This window comes from Acomys minous, assembly GCF_964271855.1.
Source record: "Acomys minous genome assembly, chromosome: 13".
Lineage (NCBI taxonomy): Eukaryota > Metazoa > Chordata > Mammalia > Rodentia > Muridae > Acomys > Acomys minous.
The window spans coordinates 23,874,068-23,901,854 of NC_140495.1; the positions used below are offsets into that span (position 1 = coordinate 23,874,068).

Below are 27,787 nucleotides of genomic sequence, written 5' to 3' on the forward strand. Positions count from 1 at the left end.
TGAACTTGGGTCCTGTGCAAGAGCACTGCCAGTGTTTAACCTCTGAGCCATCTCTCCAGCCCATGTTTATGTGTCTGTTTAACTTTGTAGTGCTGGCACTTGAACACAGGGCTCTATCACTGAGCTACATACATAGCCTGTAACTTTCTTAACTAGGTCATTTTTAGAAGCACATGAGCCTGTGTCACTAATTAACTAATTATTCCGCAGAAAGTCAGGAATAAGCTAAAGTTGCTTCTTTGTTTAACCCCGAGAACAACTAGCTTCTCTTTTTTCCCCCACCCCCTGCACTTCACCATTCAAACTTAAATTTGTCAGGAAAAAAAATGCCTTCCTTCCTTTATGGCTAAGCTTTTTGTTTTGTTTTGGTTTTTGTATTTCAAGACAGAGTTTCTCTGTGTAGCTTTGGTTGTCCTAGACTCACTTTATAGACCAGGCTGGCCTTGAACTCACAGCATTCTGCCTCCCAAGTGCTGGGATTAAAGGCGTGCGCTACCATGGCTGGCTTATGGCTAAGCTTTATAAAGTATGATCTAATATTATGGTATTAATTTCAGTGAATTCTCCTTTCTGAAGTGGTTTTCTTGGTATACTTGTTTTCTTATAATTTGTCTTCTCATCCAATTCAATACTATTTTGAACCCCTCAGAGAAGGATAAAATAAATATTTCTTCATTTTTCATATGCGTATACCGTTTTTTAAATGAGAGAAGAAAACTGGGGCAGCAAGATTGTTCCATGAGCAATGGTTCTTGTTGTGCATGCTGGACACCCTGAGTTCAGTCCCCAGAGCCCCCATAAAGGTGGAAAAAAGAGAAGCAACTCTGCAGTTGTCCTCTGCTCTCTGCACGCACTGCGGCTCGTGCCCTCTCCGTCACTCCATCACAACATTAGCAACCGGAGGAGGAGGAGGAGAGAGGCCGATTGACTGGTCCCAGTCTGATAGGTTTCTGTTTCTGCCAAATTCTCTCTAAATTCCTAAGTTCTTTTCCCCTTCAAAAGGCAAGTCAAGTAGAATGCAAAAATGTTACTGTGCTTCAGCTAAGGAATTAACTACTAAGATCTCATAACTTCTGATTCCTAACACGTCTTAGCTAGTTGGGTTGTGACCATCTTACTAGTAAGTGCTTGGGATGAGCGCCTCCATGCTGGCTGGCTTCAGAAGAGTATTCAGCTGTAGAATAAAGAAGTCAGTGTTTCTTTTCCGTGGTCTAAAGTGTTTGGTTACAAAACACTTGAGTACTGATTTTCTTCAGGTCAGAGGTGCATATTCCTGCCGTGTCTGTCCAGTTTGGTGTCATCCTGGAAGCGTACTGTCGCGGAAGTGTGGGCCACATGAAAGTGCTTTCCAAGCAGGTAAGAGCACACAGTGATCAATCAAGTTCACAAATGGAATTTCTCCAACTGCATATTTCACTGCCCTATTAGTAACTTAACCTGATCAATACTTTGTGGAAAAGGACTGAGTCTCATGAAGCCCAGGCTGGCCTTGAACTCACCAGTTGAGGAGGACTATGGGCTTCTAAGTGCTGGGGTCCATAGCACATGGTGCCGGGTCTAAGTTATGCTGTGCTAGAGACTAGACTGAGGGCTGTGTGCTTGATAGGCAAGCAATCTGCCACTGAGCTATTTCCCAGCCTTGAGCATGAGGTTTTAGGGAAATCTGTCAAGATAAGAAATTTCAGCAAGCTTAGAATTAAAGCATAAGTGAATACCAAATACAATTAGACAGGATTTCTCATATTTTCTATATTAGTAGGATGCCATAAATTTTTATAGTCAATGTATTTTATAACGGCCGCCTTCTGATTCTAGTTTTTCATAACTCGGATTGCTCTTTTCAGTTGGTGTAAGATTTATGTTGTAAAAGTTTTACTCTTAAGGTCGGGCATGGTGGCGCACGCCTGTAATCCCAACACTCGGGAGGCAGAGGCAGGTGGATCTCTGTGAGTTCAAGGGCAGTCTGGCCTACAAAGTGAGTCCAGGACAGCCAGGTCTACACAGAGAAACCCTGTCTAGGGAAAAAAGTTTTACTCTTTAGTACTTAGGATGCATGTAATTCATCGTACCTTTTAGACGGAGATTTACTTAGGTATAAACCCACAGGTACTATGGTTTCTGTAATTCAGAATCCTTGTTGCCTTTTCAAGCTATATGTTCATGCCTAAAATTGTGATGCACTCCTGCAGTCCCGAGGTATTGGTGATATTACTGTAAGTGGCTAAATAATACCGTACATACTGCTGTGAGTGTGCTGTCTTATTGCACTCCTGATCATTCATTTTCCGTGTAAGACCCAGGCTGCCCCTGAACGTGTACTCCTCCTGCCCTATTCCCCTCCCCCAAATGCTGAGAGTGTAAGAGTGTGCCACCGTGCCTAGCTCAGTTGCCTTGCTAGCGAAACTTCCATAGGCTTTTACAAAATGACCGTGCTGTCTTTTGGAAAGTCCCCTGGGTGTGGCAATAATAGCTAACATTTATTCACAACACTAATCCCAGATGTTCAGAGCCCAGTGTCTGGCCCGTTACCGTCTCACTCTTACTCCATCAGCTGCTACAGTGGACCCTTAACTGCCACCCTCCCCGTGCTTCCCCTCCTCAGCACAGCCTCTGAACATCCCATAAGTGATCCTCATTTCCACTAGACCATTTTCCTCTTTAAATCCCTAAAATAATTTTTCATAATGTTGACAGTCCAGACTGCCTACCAAGCTTATAAGGTCCCACTTGGTTCCTACTTGCTTGGCCTCATTATGTGACCATTATTTCCACCTCACTCATTTTATCAAACCACACTGCACATTCTCGTGGCTCTGTGGGAGCATTAGTGTGACTTTCTAACAAGGCATACGTAATCAGCCTCCCCTCTCCCCTCCCCCTCTCCTGATCCCAGGTCCTCTTGCATCGTAAGTAAGCACTCTATTGCTGAGCTATACCCCTATTCTTTTTTCCCTTTGTGTGTGTGTGTGTGTGTGTGTGTGTGTGTGTGTGTGTACACATGTGTACAAATGTCCTCAGAGGCTAGACTATAGCATCAGATCCTCTAGAGTTACAGATGGATGTAAGCTGTCCAGTGTGAGTGCTGGGGACCAGACGCCAGTCCTCTGCAAACACACTTACACATTGAGCCATCTCTTCAGGTTCAGTCTCCGCTTCACCCAGCCCCATTGAAAGACAAGGTCTCACTGAGTTCCCCAGGCTGGCCTGGAACTTTTCAGCTTTCTGAGTAAAAGTGATTGCAGGCCTGTGCCACCAGGCCTAGCCGTTGCTGTTTTTCTTGACTGATTAATTATAAGAGAAAGAGTCTGTGCCCTCTCCATGGTTGGGTGGGAGTCAGAGAATAGCTTGTTGAAATTGTTCTCTCCTTTCATTGTGTCTGTTATGGGACTTGAACTCAGATCTCCAGGCTTGGCAATGAGCACCTTCACCTACTGAGCTAGTTTGCCAGCACATCCTGATATTTTTGTTGCCATTATAAAGTTGTAAAATGACAATTGTTGAAATACTTAAAAAGTATCTTTTGACTTATGGCCATTTAGGATACTGTAGCAGGAAATAAATATTAACAGTTAGCCATGGGGCATAGTAGTTAGCAACTATATAAACAGGGAAGCAATTCTCATGTGAAATAGTTCGGTGGGTTCTGGTTTGCATAGCCCAGTTTTCATCTGGTCCTTTACCACCAGTATTTGTACAGCTCCCAAAGTTGTTGAAAAATGCAGTGTCTGTGGTTTTGACAGATGGCTGACTTGGCAAGCACCAGCCACCTTGATTTTGTCATCAGGCTGCATAGAACCATCTTAATTTTCTTTCTGAGCAAAGTCTCAGCTTATCTTTGGAAACTACAGGCTAGAGTCCACATCCATACATAGTCTTAATGGTTTTCTTGCACAGAAGCAAAATTTTAAAATGAAAACATGATATAAAATAAATTCCCTGGTAATGGGATTTCAAACCAGTATTCATTGTGTTTGCCTCATATGCTTTACATTTTTCTTTATATATATTATTTTTTGTTGTTTCTAGTTTTAGTGACATGAAATGTTCCTTCTGATTTATGCTTGGTTATGGTTACTGGTTTCTCATGAATTTTATATAATATGAGTGGACCCTTAGTTATTAAGTAATACCAAGGGCTTCTGTGGCAAGAGTGAGGCAGGCTGTCTGTAGTTGCAGTGTCTGGCCAGGAACTTGCCGTGTAAACCAGACTGGTGTCACACTTGAGGCTGTCTTCCTGCCTTGCTTCCTGAGCGCTGGGATCACAATTGTTCATCGACAGAACTGGCCGAAGTGGGTGTTTACTGTTTCCTCATTTGATTGACAGAGAGTCTCACTTTGTCCCTGGCTGACCTGAAACTCACTATGTAGACCAGGCCGGCCTTGAACTCCCAGAGGTCCCTCTGCCTCTGACTCCCACTCCCCACCCCCAGCACTTATACAGCAACTAAAGGCGTACACTACCATGCTTGACTAAAGTGCGTTTTACCAGTCAATAATGGTTTTGATCTAGTTGGCCATTGCTATGCTACAAGTACAAGGGTGTTTGTTTGTTTGTTTGTTGTTTGGCTTACGTTTTGAAAGCTAAAGCTACCCCAGATTCTAGGGCTGGAGAGGTGACTCAGGAGGTAAGAGAACTTGCTGTTTTAGTGGATCAGGTTCGGTTCCCAGTACCCATGTCAGGCAGTCACAACCACGCGTAATTCCAGTCCCAGGGGATCTGGCACCCTCTTCTGGCCTCAGCGGGCACCTCTACACACTCAACCATATACTCAGGAACTTACCTTGTAGACCAGGCTGTCCTTGAACTTAGAGAGCCTCCTGTCTCTGCCCCTGCCCCAACCACCAAGGGCTGGGATGAAAAGCGTGTGCCACTGTTCCCAGCTTCAAAGCAAGCAGTTTCATCTTAGACGGCAAACACCTTGAATCATGATATGTTCTTGTTATCTTGGCAGTGGAAAGAAAACAGGTTGAGATTCCAGACACGTGATGATAGGCATTGCCAGGCACAGCAGCACACCTCCCTGACTCTAGCCCTAGTGAGGCTACGCACCCTGGGCTCCATAAGAGGCTGTGTGTAGAACTCTTAGACAAGGACGTGGAAGAAGGCACTGAGGTTTTGGATTGCCCCTGTGCTGTGGCATAGGCCAAATGGAGCGGTCCGTGAGGTGTCTCAAACTCAGTGAACTATGGATGTGAGTGCAGGTCCACACCTGTCTGAAAATAACCACACTCTGGCCTGCTTGCTTCTCTGAAGTTTGTAAGATGTCATTTATTGGGTGTAAAACCCTTCTTATACACTGTGTGTGTGTGTGTGTGTGTGTGTGTGTGTGTGTGTGTGTGTGTCTGTCTGGATAGGGCTGTTGATTAGTGTGACTGTACAATATCATATTTTTAACCATAAATTAACTGTGGGACGGGGAACTTTATTTTCCAGGTTGAAGCACTCAATAAGTTAAAAACTTTAAATAGCTTAATCAAATTGAACGCAGTGAAGCTGAACAGAGCTAAAGGAAAGGAGGCTATGCACACTTGCTTAAAACAGAGTGCTTACCGGGAGGCCCTCTCTGACCTGCAGTCGCCTCTGAACCCATGTGTCATCCTCTCAGAACTGTAGTAAGTGGCTTTCTCTGTTCTGCACAGTGAGTAGCAGTGCCGCAAAGATTCCTGAGTCGTGTGTTGGGGAACTGGTGGGGCTGGCTGTTAGCCCAGGGAAGTCAGATGTAACTAAGTTAGAGAAATCTTAGAGACTGCAGAGACTGTTATATTCATTAGGCTGTGTAAGTACTAGCCAGATTTCTCTGTGGGGTTAGTAATATTGCAAATTAATTTCATTCAAGTCTATCTACTTTTAGTTATATATAGGAACATACATAGGTTAGTTTTTAAAAAAGGTTTTATTATTTTTAATTATGGGGTGGGGGCGTGTGCACACAAATGCAGGTGCTCACTGTGGCTAGAGGCATCAGATCCCCTGGAGCTTGAGGTACAGGCTGTGTTGAAGCTGCCTGACTTGGGTGCTGGGAACTGGACGTAGGTCTCTTCCAACAGCAGTACATGCTCTTAACCACTGAGCCATCTCTCCAGCCGAATTAGTTTTGATACAGGGTCTTATGTAGCTCAGGCTAGCCTCAAACTCTCTTTGTAGCTCAGGGTGGCTTTGAACACATAACCCTCCTGCCTGCTGAGTGCAGGTAACACAGGAATGTACCACCATTCCTAGATGTATTATTAATTTCTAGGAATTGGGAATCCTGTATGAGCAAAATGCTAGAAATCATGACACATTATTCACTGACTTCCTATTTTAAAATGAGATTTAAATGAATTTCTAAACTATTTCTCATCTTTTTATACAGAGGTTTTATATATATATATATGTCAACCAAAGTACTCAGAATTGATCCCTGATTATGAAGTCAAGAATCAGGGCTGGAGACTGGGTGTGGTGGTGCACACCTTTAATCCCAGCACTCCAGAGGCAGAGGCAGACATATTGCTGTAAGTTCGAGGCCAACCTGGGCTACACAGTGAGTTCAGGACATCCAAGACTATGCCGAGAGACCCTGTCTCAAAACAAAACAAACAAACAAACAAAAACCCAAAAAACAAAAAAGAATCAGGGCTGGAGATGTGGCTCAACATTTCCCAGGCCTTGCTGCTCTTGCAGACGACCAGGCTTTGGTTCTCATCACTCATGTCAGGTGGCTCACAATAGCATGGAACTCCAGCTCCAGGGGACCTGGTGCCCTCTTCTAGCCTCTGTGGTACCCACATATACATGCGCGCACACACATAAATGTCTTTAAAAGAGTCCTTTTTAGTCCTAATTTTAGTACAGTGTACTATATTCTAATCTTTTACTCCTCAATTATGATAGCATTAAGGAACTGTAAGAGAACAAGGAGAAATTGCGCATGGAGGCAGGGAAAGGCAGTCAGATCGCAGGTTGGAGCCTCGTCCCTTGGGCATCAGTATATGCCAGCCAGAGCTGCCCTGGGGTTCTTTTGTATCCAGGCTCTGACTTGTGCACACTGTGAGAGAAACAGGCGAGGGGCTTGCAAGCCTGCTGCCTCGGGCCACTGCTGCAGTCTTGCACATTGTTACGCCGCAGCGGCTGATTTCCCCCTGCTGTTTTCAGTGTTGAAAAGTGCAAGTACATGGACTCCAAGATGAAGCCCTTGTGGCTGGTCTACAGCAGCAGAGCGTTTGGAGAGGACTCTGTGGGAGTGATCTTTAAAAATGGCGATGGTAAGTCCTGGAGCTTTCACTGCATGTTGGAAAGGTACGTGTGGCAGTGTGAGAGCAGGCGAGAGACAGTGGTCATGGCCCACAGGTCACTCAGCACCTCCCGGGATCCCCTCATTTCTACAGTTTACCTGGTGACCTAATAAGCTTTCCTATTTTGCCCCATAAAATACACATGCTACATTTTTTGATGGAAAGCTTGTAAAAGGCAAGGCTATCTCAGCGTTCTGTTCCAGTGACAGCAACTTTGACATCATTTGATATCATTGCCAGAGCCTCGTGTTTTAATTGAGCTGATGACCCAGACTTCATAAGGAAATGCCTCTGAAGTAATCCTACCAGCCAAAGGCAAAACTCTATGGCTATAAGCAAGCCGTACAACTGATTAGCTCTAGGTTCTTCACCTCCTGAAGGTTATGGCATTGTTGTACCAGAGTCCTTAAAGGGATGTGTGATAAATAACTTACTTATATTGTAATATTAGTAATATTGAGCCTTAATAGGCCTTCTTCAGAGTGGTTCCTGTTGTTTGACACAGCTCACTCTAGCGCAGACTGCCTTCAGACTTGTGGTTCTAAGCCAGCCTCCCCAGTGCTGGGATTATGTGAATGAGCCAGCTTGTCCTGCACTCGTATATTGCTAAATATTTTACTCCACAAGATCATATAAATGGTATAAAGTACCCTTTTATTACTTTGACATTATTTTATCTGAAAGTATTCTTTAGGGAGCAGGGAGAAGAGAGGAGACAATTTTGCGTAGTCCAGGTTGGCCTTGAACTCTTAACGCTCCAACTTTTCCCACCTCCCAAGCACTGGGATTGCAGGTGTGGCTGTCACGTCAAGCTGAAAGTTGTTTTTAGCTTTTATTGTTCATTATTACTTTGGCCCAAGATCTCACTATATAGTCAAGGCTGGCTTGAAACCTGCTTTGGCTCCTGAGTGCATAGACCGGAAATACTAATGACAGAAAATAAATAAATTCATCTGTTGCAGTTTTTTAAACTCCTAATGCATTAACTTGTATGGTTCATAAGCATTTTCTGTGTGGCATTACACACAGGGAAAGTTAACAATGTGGCATGTGTAGTAGAAATATACTTTGGCAGTATTCTTGTGGTTGGTGCAGTAGTTCACAATGAGAAAATGTAACTTCTGAACTGATGCAGGGGCATGCTGACCACTGAGCCTGTCTGATGCAGTGAGTGTGGGGCAGAATAAAACTGGAAAAAGCACAGTGAGTCTGACTAAATGCGTAGTGTTGAGCTAGCAAGTAAGCGGCGTAAGACAGCAAGTGCGTATAACTTGGCTGCCATTTCCCTTAGATTTGCGGCAGGACATGCTGACACTGCAGATGCTGCGCCTGATGGACCTGCTCTGGAAGGAAGCCGGCTTGGACCTTCGGTGAGCATTCTAATGCATTTGCTTATTTCCTGGTGTGCCCCTCCTGTTGAGTCCTTCCCTTCTGCTATTTTAATGATTATTTGTAATAATAGTTAATATGACCTTTTACAATGCACTCTCCAGTCGTTGCCCTATTTGAACCCCTCAGACTTAAAACTACATGTGCTTGAGGGTCCAGAAAAAGGGTAGGTTTGGACTTGAGTATGACTTGGACAGACATTCAGAACCACAGTTCCAGTTAGAGTTTCAAGCTTGGTGATGTTGGTTCGGGACAGAGTCCATTTTGTAGCTCAGGACAATATTGAACTTATGCTACGGGCAAAGATGGCCTCAGTGTCCCAACCACTGGGGTTCCAGGCATGTGTCTTCACACCCTGTTGAACTCTTGTAAAAGGATTTGAAATCATTGCTGTGTGTTGACTAACCGCAGCGCTTGGCCAGTTTCACATAGATCATTTCTAGCAAACCTCACAGCGCCATGAGCTTATGTTCCTCTTTTTTAACATGTGAGAAAAATCAGAATGGTAGTGCTTTTACAATAAAGGTTACAAAAATGTTAAATAGTGCCCGACTCAAATCCAGGGCAGTCAAGACTCTTAAGTTGCTATCTTTCTGTTACTTTATTAGCCGATCACAGTGAGAAAGCAGTGTGGAAAGACATGGCCAGTAACCCCTTTGCCAAAGTATGACAGTGCTCACAATACTTTGTTGCCCACTTCGTGTTTTCTTTGATTAAATGTTTGTGTGTGTGTGCCCCCACATGTGTGCACTGTGAGGGCACATGTGGAGGTCAGAAAACAGCTTTTGGGGGTTGGCATTTCCATTTGCTGATCCTGGGGCTCAAGCCTCAGGTTGTCATCCACCGAATTATCTCACCTGCTACCTTGATTGTGTTGTAAAAGAACAGGCTTTGTTTCTAGATCCTTCTAGAATATGCATTTCTAGTTCTATTAGGTTAGAACAGGTGTGTGTGTGTGTGTGTGTGTGTGTGTGTGTGTGTGTGTGTGTTTGTTTTCCTTTCCTGGGACAGTAGATGTGATTGCAGTAAGAGAGATCTGCATTTCTTTCCTTCCATTGAACATAGATTTTTTTTTCTCATACACTGTATCCTGATTACAGTTTCTCCTCCCTCTACTCCTCCTAGTTCTTCCCCACCTCTCCTTTCCAGATCACCCCCTTTCCAGATCACCCCTTTTCCATCTCTCAGTAAAATATAATATAAGGTAAAACAAAACCTGACACACCAGGGCAAAACAGACAGAAGGAAAAGAGCCCAAGGGAACGCACAAGCGATCCGAATGCCTCTGCCTCTGGAGTGCTGGGATTAAAGGTGTGCGCCACCATGCCTGCCTTCATCTCAAACCTTTAAAAAAGGATCAACAATCATCATATGTGATATAGTTTCCCTTTGGCAGCTTTTTTTTTTAACTACTCCTTAAGACAGAGGGTTAAACATCTTGTGTTTGTTGTTGTGACCAAATTCCTATCAACAAGCAACTTGGGGACCAGTGAGGAAAAGTGCCTAGTTCAGGCACAAGCCTAGTGCCTGAGTTCAGTCTCCAGATGCCATGATGGAAGGGGCGACCCTGAAACACACACAGACACGAGGATCCGGCGGCATGAGGCGGCTTTAGGGAGGAAAGGCTTTTTGGTTCAGTGGGTATCATTCTGTGTTTGGGGATCACTGGAAGGAGACCAGCTCTTGGCCTTGGGAGTCAGAGGTCACTTACAGATGAAAGAACAAAGGAGGAGCAGCGTTCAGCCACCTCCTTCCTGTCAGTTAACCCTTTCTGCAATACCCGCCCAGACACATCCGAAGGCACACCTCACCCACGCTGTAGTGTTACAGACCAGTTGACTGTCGGTATTCACCATTCAGTAAATGAACCTCTGCTTGAGAACCGTGAACTCTGTAGGACATAGACTACCTAATCTGGCAAGTAAAACCTTAATGGCACACTGTCTTTTCTTTACATAATTGTCAGTGGCTGTTTGTGTACTCCCATAGCATAGTTACCCTGAAGTCCTTAAAAATACTCTCTAGCCCTTCCTAAAAGTTCACCACGTTCTCTGTATAAAGGAAACCACAGGAAAAATGATTTTACTGATTGCATCCTCTACTAGGTACTGATTGGCCAAGGCAGTGTATAAAAGAAAGCATTTGGGGCTGGAGAGATGGCTCAGAGGCTAAGGGCACTGACTGTTCTTCCAGAGGAAGAACATGGTGGCTAATTGCCATCTATAATGAGATCTGGTGCCCTCTTCTGGCATGCACGCATACATACAAGCAGAATACGGTATAAATAATAAATAAATCTTAAAAAAAAAAAAAGAAAGAAAGCATTTGATTGGGCACGCAGTTTCAGAGGGTTAGGGTCCATGGCTGTGGAGTTAAGGCGTGGTGGCAGGAACAACTGAACGCTCACACCTAGAACAGCAAACAGGGAGCCGAGCACTAACTGGGAATAAATAGCAGGCGGCTTTTAAATCCTCAGAGGCCACCTCCTCCAACAAGGCCACACCTCCTAGTCCTTCTCAGACAGTTCCACCAACTGGAGACCAAGCACTAGAACACGCCGTGGGAGCCACTCTCCTTCAAACCACTTCAGGTCCTATAGCAAAAGAAGCTTCCATCTGTGGCTCAGCTCCTTTGCTCCTTCCTCCTTATCTGAGGCCAGAGGACGGGCCTTTCTGAGTTACAAAGCCTGAGCTCAAGACTGACTTCTTAGCGCTGGTTTCTTAGTCCCGTCATCCTAATCGAAAACTCCAACTCAGTTTTTTTCTCTACATTTTGGCTTTGTTCATTCCACCCAAAGTTGGCATGCATTTAGCGTCTTGAACTTCATTGTGGAGGCAGCCGTGTGTGTGTGTGTGTGTGTGTGTGTGTGTGTGTGTGTGTGTGTGTGTGTGCGCGCGCACGTGTGCATGGCTAGATGTGTACTTAGTTCCTATGCAGTAGGAAACAGTGAGTGTCCAGTGGGATGCTGCTGACATTTTGTCCTCTGACCCCCTTTAAGTGACAGGCTTTGAGTTCTTTCATATCTCCCTCTCACAAAAGCTTCTTTAGTGTTGCTATAAATATCTGTGCTGCAGTGTGCCTGTTGTGTTTGTTTTCTTTTGGGCAGCATGCACTCTTCAATCAGTCTCAAATACTTGGTACCGCCTATATGTTACTATTTTAATACTTGTAACAATGCCATGCATCCGTTAACAAAAAATAGTTAAGCTCATTTAAATTTTTTCTTGGTGTCTCTTGATACTCTGGTGTCTTTCATGTCAAAAGTAGAATGTTGATAAGGCATAAATATGTTGAGACACCTTGTTTTTTGCTTAACAGTTAGTGGTCAGTTCACTTTTACTGTCAACTGGAAAGTTGTCAACCTCAAATCTACCTGACCTTTGGTAGACTTGACAGTCCCGCGCCCCTTGCCCCAGTGCTGGGTAGGTGTCGTCATTATCTTATAGATCTGAGTTTTAGTGATAGAACTTTGGGGGGCAGCTGAGGCGGGATAGGAACTCTCTGTTATGTAGTCCTGGCTGTCCTGGAACTCACTCTGTAGACCAGGCTGGCCTCAAGCTCACAGAGATCTGCCTGCCTCTGCCTTCCAGTTACTGGGATTGCAGGTGTGCGCCACCGCACCTGGCTGAGACAGTGCTAACGTTCATATAAGATATTTAATGATATTGGTATTAGCAAGGCTAGGGTACAGGAAGCATGTGAGAGTGAGGCAAACACTAGCTAAAGGGAGAGTTTGCACTCCGGCCAGTGTTTGCCTCACTCTCACATGCTTCCTCAAGTGCAGTGTGTCTCAGTCTAAAGTCCCCGCTTCCCCATGAAGGTAACGTTGTCCTTAGGTCAGAGAGTGTGAGAAAGGAAGGTGACTGTTAAAAGTGTTGTCATGCCCTTTATAAAGACAGTAGATGGTCGGGGCAAAGGAGGCCACGACGCAGTGATCAGGGAGGGGTCTGAGTTTGTCCCCAGCATGACTTCTGTCAAACTGTCTTTCACATGAGGATGTTTTTTCCTTCCCATTGTGAATGTTCCATCCTTAAGTCACTGATTGCTTTCATCACCGCTTGCTTTTGAAGAGGAAGTTGTTGGACTTGTGCCCAGTTTGGGCTGTAAGTGGGATGCAAGGGGCGCAGGAAAACAAGAAATGCACTTTAACCTAACAGTGTTTGCTTTGCATGGGTTGTGTCAAATAAGCTGGCAGGCACTAGTAAAAAATATAATGTTCCTTACAACATAGGTCTAAAACAGTCCATCAGTATTTCATTCAGCCAGAATGTAACTCGGCAGTGTTGCTCTCATTTAAAGGAATATGCAATAATTTAATTCTTTTTTGGAATTTTAGAAACGAATACAGCGCTCCTTTTATCTGATTGTTATACACACTAATGGCCAGAAGAGGGCATCAGATCCCCCAGGCTGGAGTTAGAGGTTGTTGTGAGCTACCTGCGGTGGGTGTTGGGAACTGAGCTCCTATCCTCTCTAAGAGCCGCAGGCACTTTTAACAGCTGAGCCATCTCCCCTGCCCCATCCACAGAAGTGTTTCTGGGCTCCTGCCAGGGCATCTCCGCACATTGTGCCTTGTGCTTCATAAGCTCAGTGAGAGTAAGGGATGACACTGGATAGAGTGTGAGCCACATAGCTGCGCTCAGCCACCTGTTGAACCCGTACATTCTGTCTTTTGCTTGGTTGTTTGGGCTAGGGTCTCGTAGCCCAGGCTGCCTTCAAACATGCCGTGTAACCAAGGGTGACTCTTACAACCAAGTGCCATCATGCCCGGCTTTTTTCCTATTTTCTGTACTTAAATGTTTCTGTGAACCTCCCAAGATGTTCTTTTCTCTCTCTTTTTGTTTCAAGGCAGTGCTTCATAGAACCCAAGCTGTCCTTGAACTTGCTATATAGTCAAGGCTAACCTTGGACTTCTGACTCCCACCCCCAAATATTGGCATTACAGGCATGTGCCACCATGCCTAGTCCCAGTAATTGTTGTTGTTGTTGTTGTTATTGTTGTTTTCTAGACAGGGTTTCTCTGTGTAGCCTTGGCTGTCTTGGGCTCACTTTATAGATCTGCCTCTACCTCCCCGAGTGCTGGGATTACAAGCACATGCCACCACAGCTGGCTTTTCCAGTAATTCTTTTTTTAAAAGGTTATATGTATACATGTCCTGAGGTGTGTGTGTGGGGGGGGGGGGATCAGAGGACACTTTGCAGGAATCTGTTCTCACCTTCCACCATGTTGGTCCCAGGAGCCGACATCAAGCTCCTTTACCCGCTGAGCCATCTTGCCTTTCCACAGTTACTCTTGTTATAATATAGGTAGTTTTTAGAAGATTGGAGAAAGCTGGGTGATGTTGGCACTTGTCTTAATCCCAGCACTCAGGAGGAGGCCGGCCTGGTCTACAGAGTGAGTCCCAGGCCGAAATAGAGAAAACCTGTCTTAAAAAAAGAAAGCAAGCAAAGATTTTGGTTTCAAAGATTTAGAGTAAAAAGAGTGACTTCCTGTCTATCTGATGTGCTTCTGTCTGTCAGTGCAGGCAGACTGAATATTTCACAAGTATAATTATATAGCAAATGATGCATTTAGTTGCCGCATTAGCATTCTGGTAAATCATTCCATCTGTTGGCCCGGCGTTTATTCCCTAGCAGAAGGTAGAGCTTCTGTTTTCCATGTGGCGTCACTGAGTAACGACAAGCCTGTCAATAATAAAACTCTTCTAAATCAAACGGGAAGCTTGCAAAACTAATGTTTCCTCTCATGGAAAGCATGGCCCCTCACTCTGATTTCTTCCTTTCAGGATGCTCCCCTATGGCTGTTTAGCAACAGGAGATCGCTCTGGCCTCATTGAGGTTGTGAGCACCTCTGAGACAATCGCTGACATTCAGCTGAACAGTAGCAACGTGGCAGCCACCGCAGCCTTCAACAAAGACGCACTCCTCAACTGGCTCAAGGAATACAATTCCGGGTGAGTGTGCGCTGTCATTTCTCTACACGAGCGCTCACACAGGGCATCGTGACCGGACGGAAGCCTGACTGCTCCGAGGAAGCGTTTGCATAGTTTATCTCCTCACTCAGCACAGAACGCCTCATAGACCTTATTAAAATATCAAAACGTGGGGGTTGGAGACATGGCTTGGTGGGTAGGAGCACTGGCTGCTTGTTTGGGGATCCTGAGTTCAGTTCCCAGCAACCTTGTATCTCAAAGGTCAGAATCTCTTCGGTATGTTAAGGTGTGTTTTTAAGATAGTGGATTGATGTATCACATTATATTACTATATGAACTTAGGCTTTTTTTGTTTGTTTGCTTTTGGTTTTTCAAGACAGGGTTTTCTGTATAGCATTGGCTGTCCTGGATTCACTTTGTAGACCAGGCTGGCCTCGAACTCACAGAGATCTGTCTGCCTCTGCTTCTCTGAGTACTGGGATTAGAGGCGTGTGCCGCCTCACCTGGCCAAATTTCAGCTCCTAATAGGTTAATTTTATAAAAGATTTGTTTGTTTGTTTTTGGAGGTTGGGTAGCTCTGTAGTCCGGACTGTCCTTGGGTTCACCCTGTAGACCAGAGATCTTCCTGCCAATGCCTCTTAAACACTGGGATCAAAGGCATGTGCTGTCATGCCCAACCTTATTGTTGTTTTTAATTAATTGTGTATGTGTGTCTGTGTGTAAGTATGCGCACATGAGTGCAGGCGCCCATGGAGTCCAGAAGAGGGTTTCAGATGTCCTGGAGCTGGAGTCGCAGATGGTTGTGGACCACTCTACAGGGGGCTGGGAACCCAACTCAGATCCTCTGGCAGAGAACAAATGCTCTTAACCACTAGGCCATCTTTCCAGCCCTGATGGGTTAATTTTATGATTGAAGTAAATGAGTTGGTATAGTCTGTGCTTTCTCTAAACTAAAAGTATTTACACATTTGTTACTGGGCTGGGTATACATTGGTTGGTAGAGTTCTTTCCTAGTATTCGCAAATACCTGCGTTAGATCCCTAGGAGCACAGACACTGGGAGGTGGAGGGAGAAGGATCGAACGTGCAGGGTCCTCCTGCGCTGTGTAGATAGCCTCCAGACCCTGCTGCGTCCTCCTGAGCTATGTAGATAGCCTTCAGACCCTGCTGCATCCTCCTGAGCTGTGTAGATAGCCTTTAGACCCTGCTGGGTCCTCCTGAGCTGTGTAGATAGCCTTTAGACCCTGCTGGGTCCTCCTGAGCTGTGTAGATAGCCTTTAGACCCTGCTGCGTCCTCCTGAGCTGTGTAGATAGCCTTCAGACCCTGCTGCGTCCTCCTGAGCTGTGTAGATAGCCTCCAGACCCTGCTGGGTCCTCCTGAGCTGTGTAGATAGCCTCCAGACCCTGCTGCGTCCTCCTGAGCTGTGTAGATAGCCTTTAGACCCTGCTGCGTCCTCCTGAGCTATGTAGATAGCCTTCAGACCCTGCTGCATCCTCCTGAGCTGTGTAGATAGCCTTTAGACCCTGCTGGGTCCTCCTGAGCTGTGTAGATAGCCTCCAGACCCTGCTGCGTCCTCCTGAGCTGTGTAGATAGCCTCCAGACCCTGCTGCGTCCTCCTGAGCTGTGTAGATAGCCTCCAGACCCTGCTGCGTCCTCCTGAGCTGTGTAGATAGCCTCCAGACCCTGCTGCGTCCTCCTGAGCTGTGTAGATAGCCTCCAGACCCTGCTGCGTCCTCCTGAGCTGTGTGGATAGCCTCCAGACCCTGCTGCGTCCTCCTGAGCTGTGTAGATAGCCTCCAGACCCTGCTGCGTCCTCCTGAGCTGTGTAGATAGCCTTCAGACCCTGCTGCGTCCTCCTGAGCTGTGTAGATAGCCTGCAGACCCTGCTGCGTCCTCCTGAGCTGTGTAGATAGCCTCCAGACCCTGCTGCGTCCTCCTGAGCTGTGTAGATAGCCTCCAGACCCTGCTGCGTCCTCCTGAGCTGTGTAGATAGCCTCCAGACCCTGCTGCGTCCTCCTGAGCTGTGTGGATAGCCTCCAGACCCTGCTGCGTCCTCCTGAGCTGTGTAGATAGCCTCCAGACCCTGCTGGGTCCTCCTGAGCTGTGTAGATAGCCTCCAGACCCTGCTGCGTCCTCCTGAGCTGTGTAGATAGCCTCCAGACCCTGCTGCGTCCTCCTGAGCTGTGTAGATAGCCTCCAGACCCTGCTGCGTCCTCCTGAGCTGTGTAGATAGCCTCCAGACCCTGCTGCGTCCTCCTGAGCTGTGTAGATAGCCTCCAGACCCTGCTGCGTCCTCCTGAGCTGTGTGGATAGCCTCCAGACCCTGCTGCGTCCTCCTGAGCTGTGTGGATAGCCTCCAGACCCTGCTGCGTCCTCCTGAGCTGTGTAGATAGTCTTCAGACCCTGCTGCGTCCTCCTGAGCTGTGTAGATAGCCTCCAGACCCTGCTGGGTCCTCCTGAGCTGTGTAGATAGCCTCCAGACCCTGCTGCGTCCTCCTGAGCTGTGTAGATAGCCTCCAGACCCTGCTGGGTCCTCCTGAGCTGTGTAGATAGCCTCCAGACTCTGCTTCAGCCGTACTGTAAGGATAGTAAGTGTTACTTATGGTTAGTGCGATGAGCACCATTCTAGGAAATAACGATTTCACTCTGAAGGAAAGTGCTTTTCAAGTATTTTTGGTTAACTACTTAAATTAAGATCAGATTTAAATTTCATCAGTTGCTCAGGGATTTTCATGTGAAAATCAGGTCAATTTTAATCTTATAGCCATCTACGAAGGGTTTGTATCCTCACTTCTGATTGAGGCTCTGAAACCTGGATTCTGATCTGAGGTTACCCTGACCACAATGCTTCCTCCTGTGATCCCAGCATTTAGGAGTCTGAGCGAGGAGAGAACTGCCAAGGGTTCAAGGTCAGGGAAGCCCCTTGGTGACTTCTGTGCCAGCCTGGGCTACGAACAAGTAAGACCTTACCTTTAAAACGCTTGGTCTGCAAAGTGAGACAGAAACCCTGTCTCAAAAAACCAAAAATAAATAAATAAATAAATAGCTAAAAAACAAAACAAAGGTAGTAAAAATGTTCCCAGGCCCCAGGATGCTCCAACAAACCCCATAGTGGCCTCTCAAAATCCATTCATGTAAGCTTACACCCCTCTGAAAGAGGACATAGGGACTTAAATGGCAGAGGCCCAGCTAGGCGAAGCCTTGGCAGCCAGCCTGCCTCAGCTGCCTTCCCAGCAGCACGTGCTCGCTCAGCTACATGTCTGAGCATCTGCACGACTTAGCTCTCATCCCTCACACTGGAGGCCTCACTCCTTTTACTTCTGTGTCTGTCTCCAGGGATGACCTGGACCGAGCGATTGAGGAGTTCACTCTGTCCTGCGCTGGCTACTGTGTAGCTTCTTATGTCCTTGGCATTGGTGACAGGCACAGTGACAACATCATGGTGAAAAAAACTGGCCAGGTAAGCTGTACTGCAGAGGCTATGGGCTTTAATGATGTCAACTTGTGTTTTGTCTTTTCTTTCACCTTCTTACCAACACCATTTCAGGTGCCACTTGATTTACATGTAATTTGTTTAAAACTTGAAGGCAAACATTTATTTTTAAAATTTTATTTATTTATTTATTGTATATGAGTGCTTTATCTGCAGAAGAGGGCATCAGATCACAGATCACAGATGGTTGTGAGCCACCATGTGGTTGCTGGGAATTGAACTCAGGACCTCTGGAAGAGCAGACAGTGCTCTTAACCACTTAGCCATCTCTCCAGCCCTGGCAAACATTTATTTAAATGTTTAACAGTTAAATAAATGTTTAACAGTTGCTATTATGTAAAAATGGACTGTCCTTCCATTGCGAGAATTTGTATTTGGGCCTGGTGTAATGGTATGTACCTGTAATCATGACACTCAGAAGACTGAGGCAGGAGAATTGCTCATTTGAGACCCTAAATAAGTGAAAATTTCAGAAAATAACTAGTTGAGGGCTTGAGAGATGGCTCAGCCGTTAAGAGCTGCTCTTCCAGATGACCCAGGTTCCTCTTTCAGCAACCAAATAGTGGCTCACAGCTGTCTGTTACTCCAGTTCCAGCAGATTTGACAGCTTCTTCTGGTAGTGTAGGCACCAGGCCTGCAGGTGGCGCACATCCGTACATGTAGGCAAAACATTCAATACAAATAAAAATAAATAAAATTTAAAAAAAGAAATAACCAATGCTGTGGGGGAGGAAAGAATAAAAGCGAGATGAACTACCTTGAGTCATTTATTTTCTTTTCTTTTTTAAATTTAATTTGTATATGGTGCCTATACAAGATGGAAGAGGGTGTCTGCTCCCTGAGACTGTAGTTAACAGAGAAGTTGTAAGCTGCCATAAGGGTGCTGGAAACCAAATCTGAACAGCCAGTGCTCTTAACCCCACTGGTTCCCCCTGGTCCATCTCTCTAGCTCTGAGCATCTTTCTCCGAACATCAAACTTGCTCGATGTAGAACTTGGAGAAATGCATATCATGTCTGAGGTAGCGAGGGGAGCCAGGTAAGGTGGCCCAGCAGAGCTGAGAAAATGGAAATCCGAGTGTCCTATAGAGCCAGAGGGGACCAGCCACAGCTCAAGGTAGAGACACAGACAAGATCAAACATGGAGCTACAGAGGTCATCTTCTAATCCTACCCCTCCCCCAAAAAAGGACCTAGGAGACTGGGTTTGAGGAGAAACTGATTTTGTGGCTCACAGACACTGGGTGCTGTAGAGGCCAGTGCAAAGGCGGCTCATGTTAGAAATGGGGTGCAGCAGAAGCAACCAGGTTCATGTTCCCAAGCTCCGCAGGATGCTTGAGAGAATCTGATTGGTTCTAATGAAGGGGCTTCTCACAGGCATAGCAGCCTAATGCCAGAGCGATTGTGCATGGTGTGTGTGTGCGCGCATGCGTGTGTGTGTGTGTGTGTGTGTGTGTGTGTGTGTGTGTGTGTGTGCCGCTGCACATCTGTGGAAGAGGGAGTTGGTCCTCTTTCCATCATGAGGGTTCTAGGACTTGAACTCAAGTTGTCAGGCTTGGTGGGGGTGGAAAGTGCCTTTTAGGAGTTTCAGTAGCTGTGTTGGAAATGTTTTAAAGACAGGGTCTCACATAGAACCCTGGCTGTCCTAGAACTCATGTGTTGGCCAGGCTGGCCTCAGACTCAGAGAGATCACCTGCCTCTGTGGCCCCACCCCCCAAGTGCTGGAGTTAAAGACACGCTACCACGTCTGGCCCAGGAATAGACATTTTCAAATATTCAGGATCTCAAGAGCTGGACCTCACCTGTACTGTTTTTGTTGTTTGTTTTCTCTGGCCACAACCTATCATCCTCTCCCTGTGGCCTTCTGAGAAGTGACATTACAGACCTGTGCCACCATGTTTGGCTTTCTTTGTACCTTTTCTCAGGAGGCTGCCCGGGATATCTACCCAAACCAGTCTAAACCAGAAATTTTCAATTCAGTTGATAATCCCCTGAAATGTTTATCATTTGCACGTGGGGGTGGGGCCTTCAGCGGCTAGTGAATAGCGACCGAGATGCTAAGTACCTGCAGTGCATAATACAGTGGGATCCTATGTAGGCTATGATCAGGTAAATGACTCAAGCAGGCTACAGAAGCCACACCAAATAGACTCACCCAGAAAATAAAATCCCATTTGTTTTTACAGCTCTTCCACATAGATTTTGGACATATTCTTGGAAATTTCAAATCTAAATTCGGCATTAAAAGGGAGCGAGTACCTTTTATTCTTACATATGACTTTATTCATGTCATTCAACAAGGAAAAACAGGAAACACAGAAAAATTTGGCAGGTGAGTATTGCCCCTGCATCAAGGAGAAACATCTAGCGCATCCCTGTCTCAGCTACCTCCGTGTTGCTGTGATAAAATACCTCAACAGGAGCAACTTAAAGGAGAAAGGACTTATTTTGGCTCACAGTTCAGGGGTCTTGTGGGGAAGTCATAGTAGCAGGAGCTCGAGGAGGGAACAGCTCACCTTGTGTCCACAGCCAAGGAGCAGAAAGCGACACACACTGCTTCTCCTTTCTCATTCTCCAGAATCCTAGGTGGGGAATGGCAGCCCCGTGTCCTCCCTCGGCTTAACACACTCAAGGCAACCCCCACAGGTGGCCGGAGGCCCTCTTCCCACCTGCCTCTAGACACCACCAGGTGCACAGCTGGCACTAACTGAGGGCTGGTAGCAGAGGACCTGGGCGCGGAGGAGTTACCTGCCAGATCCTTTGCCAGGGGGAAGGCCCAGAGAATGCTAGAAATTGGATGTCATTGGGTTTTATCTTACTTTCTACTTGTTCCAGAAAAGTTTAACTACTAAGATATCTGGCAGTAAGATGCCGGGAGGACAGGCATTTTACTGACGCTCTGTGTGGGGAACAGGAAGGGAGCCTGGGCTTGGAGTAGCCTTTAGTGCTTGTATGTTCTCTCTGGCATGTTCCCGAGTGTTTACCCTCTTGCCTCTGCCTCTTTATCTTCACATGTGAATGGCTCAGCAGGTAATGGTGCTCGCCACCAAGCTTGGGCCTCTGAGTTTCATCCCCAGGCCCCCGTGGTGCAAAGAGAACCAATTTCCTTAAATTGTCCTCCACACCCCGAATACACACACATAATAAATAAACAAATATAAACAAAAGTTTTCATGTGGGCAAAAGTATTTAGCTGGAAAGTGGAGGTTGTGTGTTATGCGGGCAGCAGGCCCCATGCTCAGTAAGACTGACAGTCACATTTCTAGTTTAGTGGGAGTTGTGGGTTGGATGGCTCCTGCCCATGATCATCTCCAAGGGGAGAAGGAGCTAGAGGTTAGTAAGGCAGAGCCCTGAAGGGAGGTGAGAAATGCCCGGGAATTACAGCTGTGGCTTGTTTAATGTTTTCATGGGTTTGGTTTTTTTTGTTTTGTTTTGGTTTTGGTTTTGGTTTTTTGTGACAGGATCTCTCTATGTATGTAGCCTTGGCTGCTCTGGACTCACTTTGTAGACCAGGCTGGCCTCGAACTCACAGTGATCCGCCTGCCTCTGCCTCCCAAGTGCTGGGATTAAAGGCGTGTGCCACCAACTGCCTGGCTTGTTTTCATGTTTTGTGGAAAGTAAAAAGCCGGACTTTAGAGAGCTTGATTTCTTTCTTTCTTTCCTTTTCTTTTCTTTCTTTTTCTTTAGAGACAGGGTAGCCCTGGCTGTTCTGGACTCACTTTGTAGACCAGCCTGGCCTCGAACTCACAGCGATCCACCTGCTTCTACCTCCCAAGTGCTAGGATTAAAGGCGTGCGCCACCACTGCCCAGCGAGAGCTTGATTGCTTTAAGTAAATTATACTCTTGAGACTACTCTCAGAGATGCCCAGCTCTAAAGATGTCTTCTTGTTTTCTTTATACGTGCCCCACCCCCTGCAACCCCGTGCTCCTGGGCTGCTCCTTCGCCTCAAGGTTCCGACAGTGCTGTGAAGATGCATATCTGATCTTACGGCGGCACGGGAACCTCTTCATCACGCTCTTCGCACTGATGTTGACTGCAGGGCTTCCCGAGCTCACGTCAGTCAAAGACATACAGTATCTTAAGGTAAAAACCCTTCTCCATCTGTTTGCTGGGCTCTGTGGGCACAGAGCTTAGTTAGAACTCCACTCAGAATGTCCACAGGGGGCTGGCGATCCAAGGCTGAAGCCCAAGTGCAGTGCCTGGAAGGAGAAAACACACACACACACACACACACACACACACACACACACGCATGAGCTTGGGCACGGGCGCGCATATGCATACGCACACAAAATAAATAATAAAATTTGCTTTTACAAAGAAGACTTCAGAGGTACCAACTTCCGGTCATCTTTTTATAAAGCAAAGCATCCAACGGGAGGAGAACAAAGTCATTTCCTCTGGGGTTCAGCCAAAGGAACAGAAAACCTGTGACGTTCACATGAAGGAGCAGTTTCACAAGGAGTTTGTAACTAGATGATGCCTCCATGATAGAAGGGGCGTGCACACAGCGCTGCTCTGCTGTGCTTGCTGCCCACACGCTGGGTCAGCAGCCACCTAGCACTTTGGTTTCCACCAATTTGCCTTTGACTTGCCGTGTTAATGGACCTTCAAATATCAGACCAGAAAAGCAGCCGAGTCTTGCAATAATTACAAATTAATTTCACCCTCACAAACCTCTTACAAAGGCCATATTGTCATCCTTCCTGCAGGTGACATTTATTCGGGAACATGGAACTGATGGATGTGGGGGCTGGCCACCGCATCAGCCTCTGGTGGACTGTGACGGCCGCCTGTCTTATCAGGGATGTACGAAGTCAAACACTTTTCTCTTCCCTTTTTAGGACTCTCTCGCCTTAGGAAAGAGTGAAGAAGAAGCGCTCAAACAATTCAAGCAGAAGTTTGACGAGGCACTCAGGGAAAGCTGGACTACGAAAGTGAACTGGATGGCACACACAGTTCGGAAAGACTACAGGTCTTAGCGTCAGCCTTTGCTCCTCGCCCACCTGTCTGTCTGTTTCCTTTCCATTTTGCACTTGCACTAAAGTGAACACAGCCCTGCCAGAAACGCAGAGGGCGGGAACCATGAAGCTCAGCGTGAATTAAGACCGAGGCGTCCCACAGAGCCGAATCTGAACCATCCTGACGCTCCCCCTCTGCTCCTGGGATGCCTCCAGGACTCATCATGAATGTCACCAACGGCACGGAGGACCCCTTCCTGCTGACCTTGCACGCCGAGGAATGCTACTAGGGACTGTTTGGGATCTTTTCCTTCCTCCTTCTTCAGTATTTGGTACTTTACCAGAGAGGTGTAAATACTTCTTTTCAGTATTGTGACCAAGTGCTGCCACTCCAGCCAACAACTTACCACAACCCGGGGCTAGGAGCGCTGTTGACTGTCCAAACAAAGCCTCAAAGAAAGGTATCTCCCTTCCCTCTTTAAATTGTGTAAGCTACAATTTACATTGATTATGTTGAACTTATTATTTTTCAAAGGAAATATTTTAAGCCTGTGAAAACTCACTAATTTTGTTAATATTTATCTATCATGATATCTTCATTTCAGCTAGACTTGCTGAGAATCTATTGGTGGGGCAAATATAATATATATATATATATGCTGCATATATATTTATAAAATTTCTAGTGGGAGTTCTATATAAAAAAGATGTGTTTTTTTTTGTCTTCTTCATCCTATGTTTTAAAGTTTTACAAAAGCAGAGCTTTTTCCTAAGTTACTTTTCAGTTAACCGTGGACCCAGCTCTTCCAGCTGCTTCTCTACTGAGGCACACGAATGCAGTCTGTGTACGGAGCGCTGAGAGTTCATATACAGAACCCAGGACTTGAGCAGATGTATCCAAGAAAGCAAACAAATGAAAAAGAATCTATTTATGGAATAAACTCCAAACCTAAATTTCAGTATTTTGGTAATATGCCAGCTGTTCTTACTGTATTTATTAAAATGTATAATAATGTGATTTTTCAATGGTATTAGTTCAGATTGAAATGGATTCCTGCCACATGGAAATCTTTAATTTATTTGTTGAGGTACCATATAGTTAGGGTGCTAGGTGACAAGCAATGTTGACATGTGCAATAGGAGCTACTGGTTGGTGTGTAAATGGATGCTCTTTCTGAGTCCTGTTAAAATCCAGCGAAACTACTGCTTCTTCTCCAAAGAAAATTGGGAGCCCTCACTCCTCAGCGGCACGGGAACGACAGCTGAGGGCTTGCCCCGTAACTTCAGTTTTCTATAGGAATTTTATTAAAGATTGTTTAATTTTGTTGTCCTTCTTAATCTTCTCAGTCAAATAAATGGGTGGTTTTGGCTGTGTGGGGACATGTGGGCCTCTTCTTTGTGAGAAACACAGAGTCTTCGAACTTGCTGCCACTGAGTCTCTCCCAAAATGGCTGTCAGTAGGCAACGCCAACCTCAGGAGTGGGCTGAGGCTCAGGACCCCTGCCCGGCTTCCACTTGCTCCACTGTGGGTAGTCTGGAAGGCCTCTTGGACTGATGAGAGCCTGAGGGGAGAAAGTGTTTTCATCAGTTTGTTCTTCTTACCTCATGTCCCCTACCTCTGCTGTACTGCATCCATGTGCACATGCGCGTGGGACAGCCAGGCTGGTGTGGTTCTGTACATAGATACTGACGGTGCTCCATCCATACTTGCTGCACGGCTTGTCTCTGGCTAAGAGGAGAAGATGGAGGGCAGGAAGCTAGCCACCCTCTAGAATGAATTAGCACTAGTGGCTGTACAAACATCTGCTTGTATCCACCTTGAACAAGGATTGATGAACCAATGCCTTGACTTTGAGCAGGCTGTATCTCACGTTCTTCTTATCCTTAAATACCACGCTTGCTACCTAACACATTTTCTCGCTGGTCCTGAGCCTCAGGCCTGCAGTTAAAACCGACTGCCAGGCAGGACAGCTCTGCAGATGATCAAGTCACACTGTGGACAGCAGTTATTCTTCATTCCTGGGTGCATGTTCCTGTGTCTCATTGTAATTTATTCAGGTTAGTCAGATACCAGCCCAAGTGGGATTATGAGCCTGTAATCCCAGCACTCAGGAGAAGCAGGAGGTTAAAACCATTCTCACTATAGTGAGTTTGAGGGCAGCCTGAGCTACGTGAGACCGCTACTCAAACCATCAAGGAGAAATGCTTTCTAGTGTCTAAATTAATTTTCAGAAATATCTATATTCCTGCCATCCTAAAATTAGAAGTTCTGCCCACAAGCTATTTCCTATTCCCTTCAGTGACTGGAGGGACTGGAGGGAAATAAGTGTATTTCTCCTTTTGCTCAGCAGGCCCTCTTAAAAAGTAGTGTTAAAATTTTAGTATGTGTTTTATGCATCTGCCTTGGAGAGCTCCTTTTTTGTCCCCTTGGGGCATACTTAAAACCAAGCCTTTGTGCCATAGCCTCTGCCAGTGGGTTGACTTGGCGTCCTTGGGAAATGCCTCTGTAAGCCTGGGCTGTAGGCAGGCCCTTAGGGCATCGTAATTAGCCACTGATGGAAGGGCCCAGACCATAGGGGTGGTGTCACCCCTGGGATGGTGGTCCTGGGTGCTGTGAGAAAGTAAGCAGCATTCCATGGCTTCTGCTCCACTTCCTGCCTCCGGGTTTCTGTCCTGACTTCCTGTTGTGATGGACTGCAATGTGGAACTGTAAGCTGAAATAAACTCTTTCCTTCCCCGAATGACATTTGGTCATGGTGTTTTATCACCACAATAGAAGGTACAAGGAGAAAATTATATAATTATATCCGATTATACCATCGACTGAAGTTGGAATAATGTGATTTTATAACCTACTTAGTAAATAAGCTGGAACACACTATTGTTTATTCCTGAAGGAATTTTAGATTTTAGAGTTGAAGAGCCGCCCACTTTGGAGGGCTACCACTTCTCCTGTATTCCAATCTGAAGTAGTATCTTATTTACAATATCTGCGAGCGCCTACCTCAGGGTCGCCTGGCTGGTCTCCACTTCCCCATTCCTCCTAATGTAACCTTCTGTTGGAGTAAGAAGACAAAACCCCACAAAAATCTTCATTAAACAGTATGACAGACATGACTGACTTCAATGCTTGATCTTTTTCTACTTCATAAACTGTGATGAGGCAAAGATTTAAATTCCTAATGCTGTGCACCTGCACTGGCAGCTGGTAGCATTCTTCTTTCCTTGGCTAAGAGGTCGTCCCTGGTTTTTGATTGCTGGACTTCAACACTTTGATAGGTGGACCTTGGTAGTCAGCCTCAGCGGGAGGGAGAGGCCAAATGAAGGCAGTGGGCCTTGGTGGCTGGCTTCAGGAATAGAGCAGTTTTTAGCAAGGCAGAGGGAATGAAGAGAAGAAGTCCTGCCAGAGCCATGTTTGCCACACTCAAACCATGTTTTGGTAAAGAATAAAGCCAACTATTGATCCTTCCCTTTAGAGTTCATCCAAATCAATAGGAAAACTCCCTGTTCACGACACAGTATAGAGTACAAAGCCCATCAAAACAGGTAGGTGGCCACAGTGGACTCCCAAGGCCACTGCCGCCCTCACCCTATGAGAGTACCTTCTGCCACGGTGGTCCCTTTAGCTGCTGCCCACCCCACCCTGACAGTGCCTCAGGTTCTTCCGTAATAATGGAAATTGTTATATGAACTTTTATAGATCCCAAGTGATAAAAGTCCTTTTCAAAGACATTGGTGGGGACATCAGGAAGGTGAGTAGCAAAGCAGTGACAGTCTCAGATGCTAAGTGATGACAGTCTCAGCGTTGGGGTTAGTGGGAGCTAAAGATCTGCTAACACATCCCTGAGTGTGATCACTGGGCTTGTTAGAGCAGACACAAGTGCGCAGTGGGTGACTGTGAAGGGCATTACACTAAGCTATGCTTAGGTAGCGTTAGCTCTCCAATGGAGGTGGCGGAGGAAGGAGAAAACAGGCCTTCCAACCCTGTACAAGCACGGAAAGGCTAACCCATGGTTAGATCCTAAAGGCTCGTTCACATGTGCAGCTTTTCCCTGGGGACTTCAGTTTACACTGGAGTAAGTGAAAATATGTGCTGGGTCTCCTGGGGAGACCGTACACTTACGCCGATTCACCCCAGATAGGGAGCCCATGGCAGACAGACCAGGATGAGCCAATGAGTTTCATGGGCGAGGGCTTACTTACAGGAGCAGAAATGACTCCCAGCCCACCCTAGCACAGATGACAGCTCATGAAAGCTGGGAACCTGCAGCAAACTGCACAGCCTGTGGGCAGCTCAGCAGGCTGCGGCCAGTCCTGTCCAAGTGGCTCTGGTCTAAATCTTCCAGGCTGCTCAACTGGTTTCTGCTTCTTTCTGGAAGTCTTCTTGGCACCTTGCCCTGTCTGAGACTCTCCACTGCTTTATAGCGTACTCTGGGAGGGAGGGACCTCAAATCTGGTCAGTTTCGGGGACTTCCTGAAGGTATTTTGAATTGTTTATCCTCCTATTTAGAGTGCTTACTGCAGGAAGTGTTTCAATCGAAGAGGAAACTGTTACACAACAGTTTTATTTTTGTTTGCTTTGTTTTCTTAGAACAAGAAAATTTAATCCATTCAGCAAATATTCATTGGGTTAGAATCTCAAAATAACTTCAACAACATCAGGAGTTTGAGGTCACCCTATATGAGATCCTGCCTCAAGAACAACAAGAATAAAAACCTAAATATATAAATACC

At 46.1% G+C, this 27,787-nt stretch overlaps 1 protein-coding gene across 1 annotated transcript in view; it reads left to right on the forward strand.

The window, feature by feature from the left end:
- PIK3CB (phosphatidylinositol-4,5-bisphosphate 3-kinase catalytic subunit beta) overlaps window positions 1–26,167 on the forward strand; it is a 109,836-nt gene extending 83,669 nt beyond the window's left edge. The window contains exons 16-24 of the mRNA XM_084753417.1: window positions 1,257–1,356; window positions 5,435–5,613; window positions 7,139–7,248; window positions 8,570–8,648; window positions 14,454–14,621; window positions 17,937–18,060; window positions 20,277–20,422; window positions 22,043–22,175; window positions 22,937–26,167. Coding sequence (XP_084609543.1) covers window positions 1,257–1,356; window positions 5,435–5,613; window positions 7,139–7,248; window positions 8,570–8,648; window positions 14,454–14,621; window positions 17,937–18,060; window positions 20,277–20,422; window positions 22,043–22,175; window positions 22,937–23,074 — 1,177 coding nt within the window. The 3' untranslated portion in view covers window positions 23,075–26,167. The remainder of the gene's footprint in view (window positions 1–1,256; window positions 1,357–5,434; window positions 5,614–7,138; window positions 7,249–8,569; window positions 8,649–14,453; window positions 14,622–17,936; window positions 18,061–20,276; window positions 20,423–22,042; window positions 22,176–22,936) is intronic.
- Window positions 26,168–27,787: the final 1,620 nt, after the last annotated feature.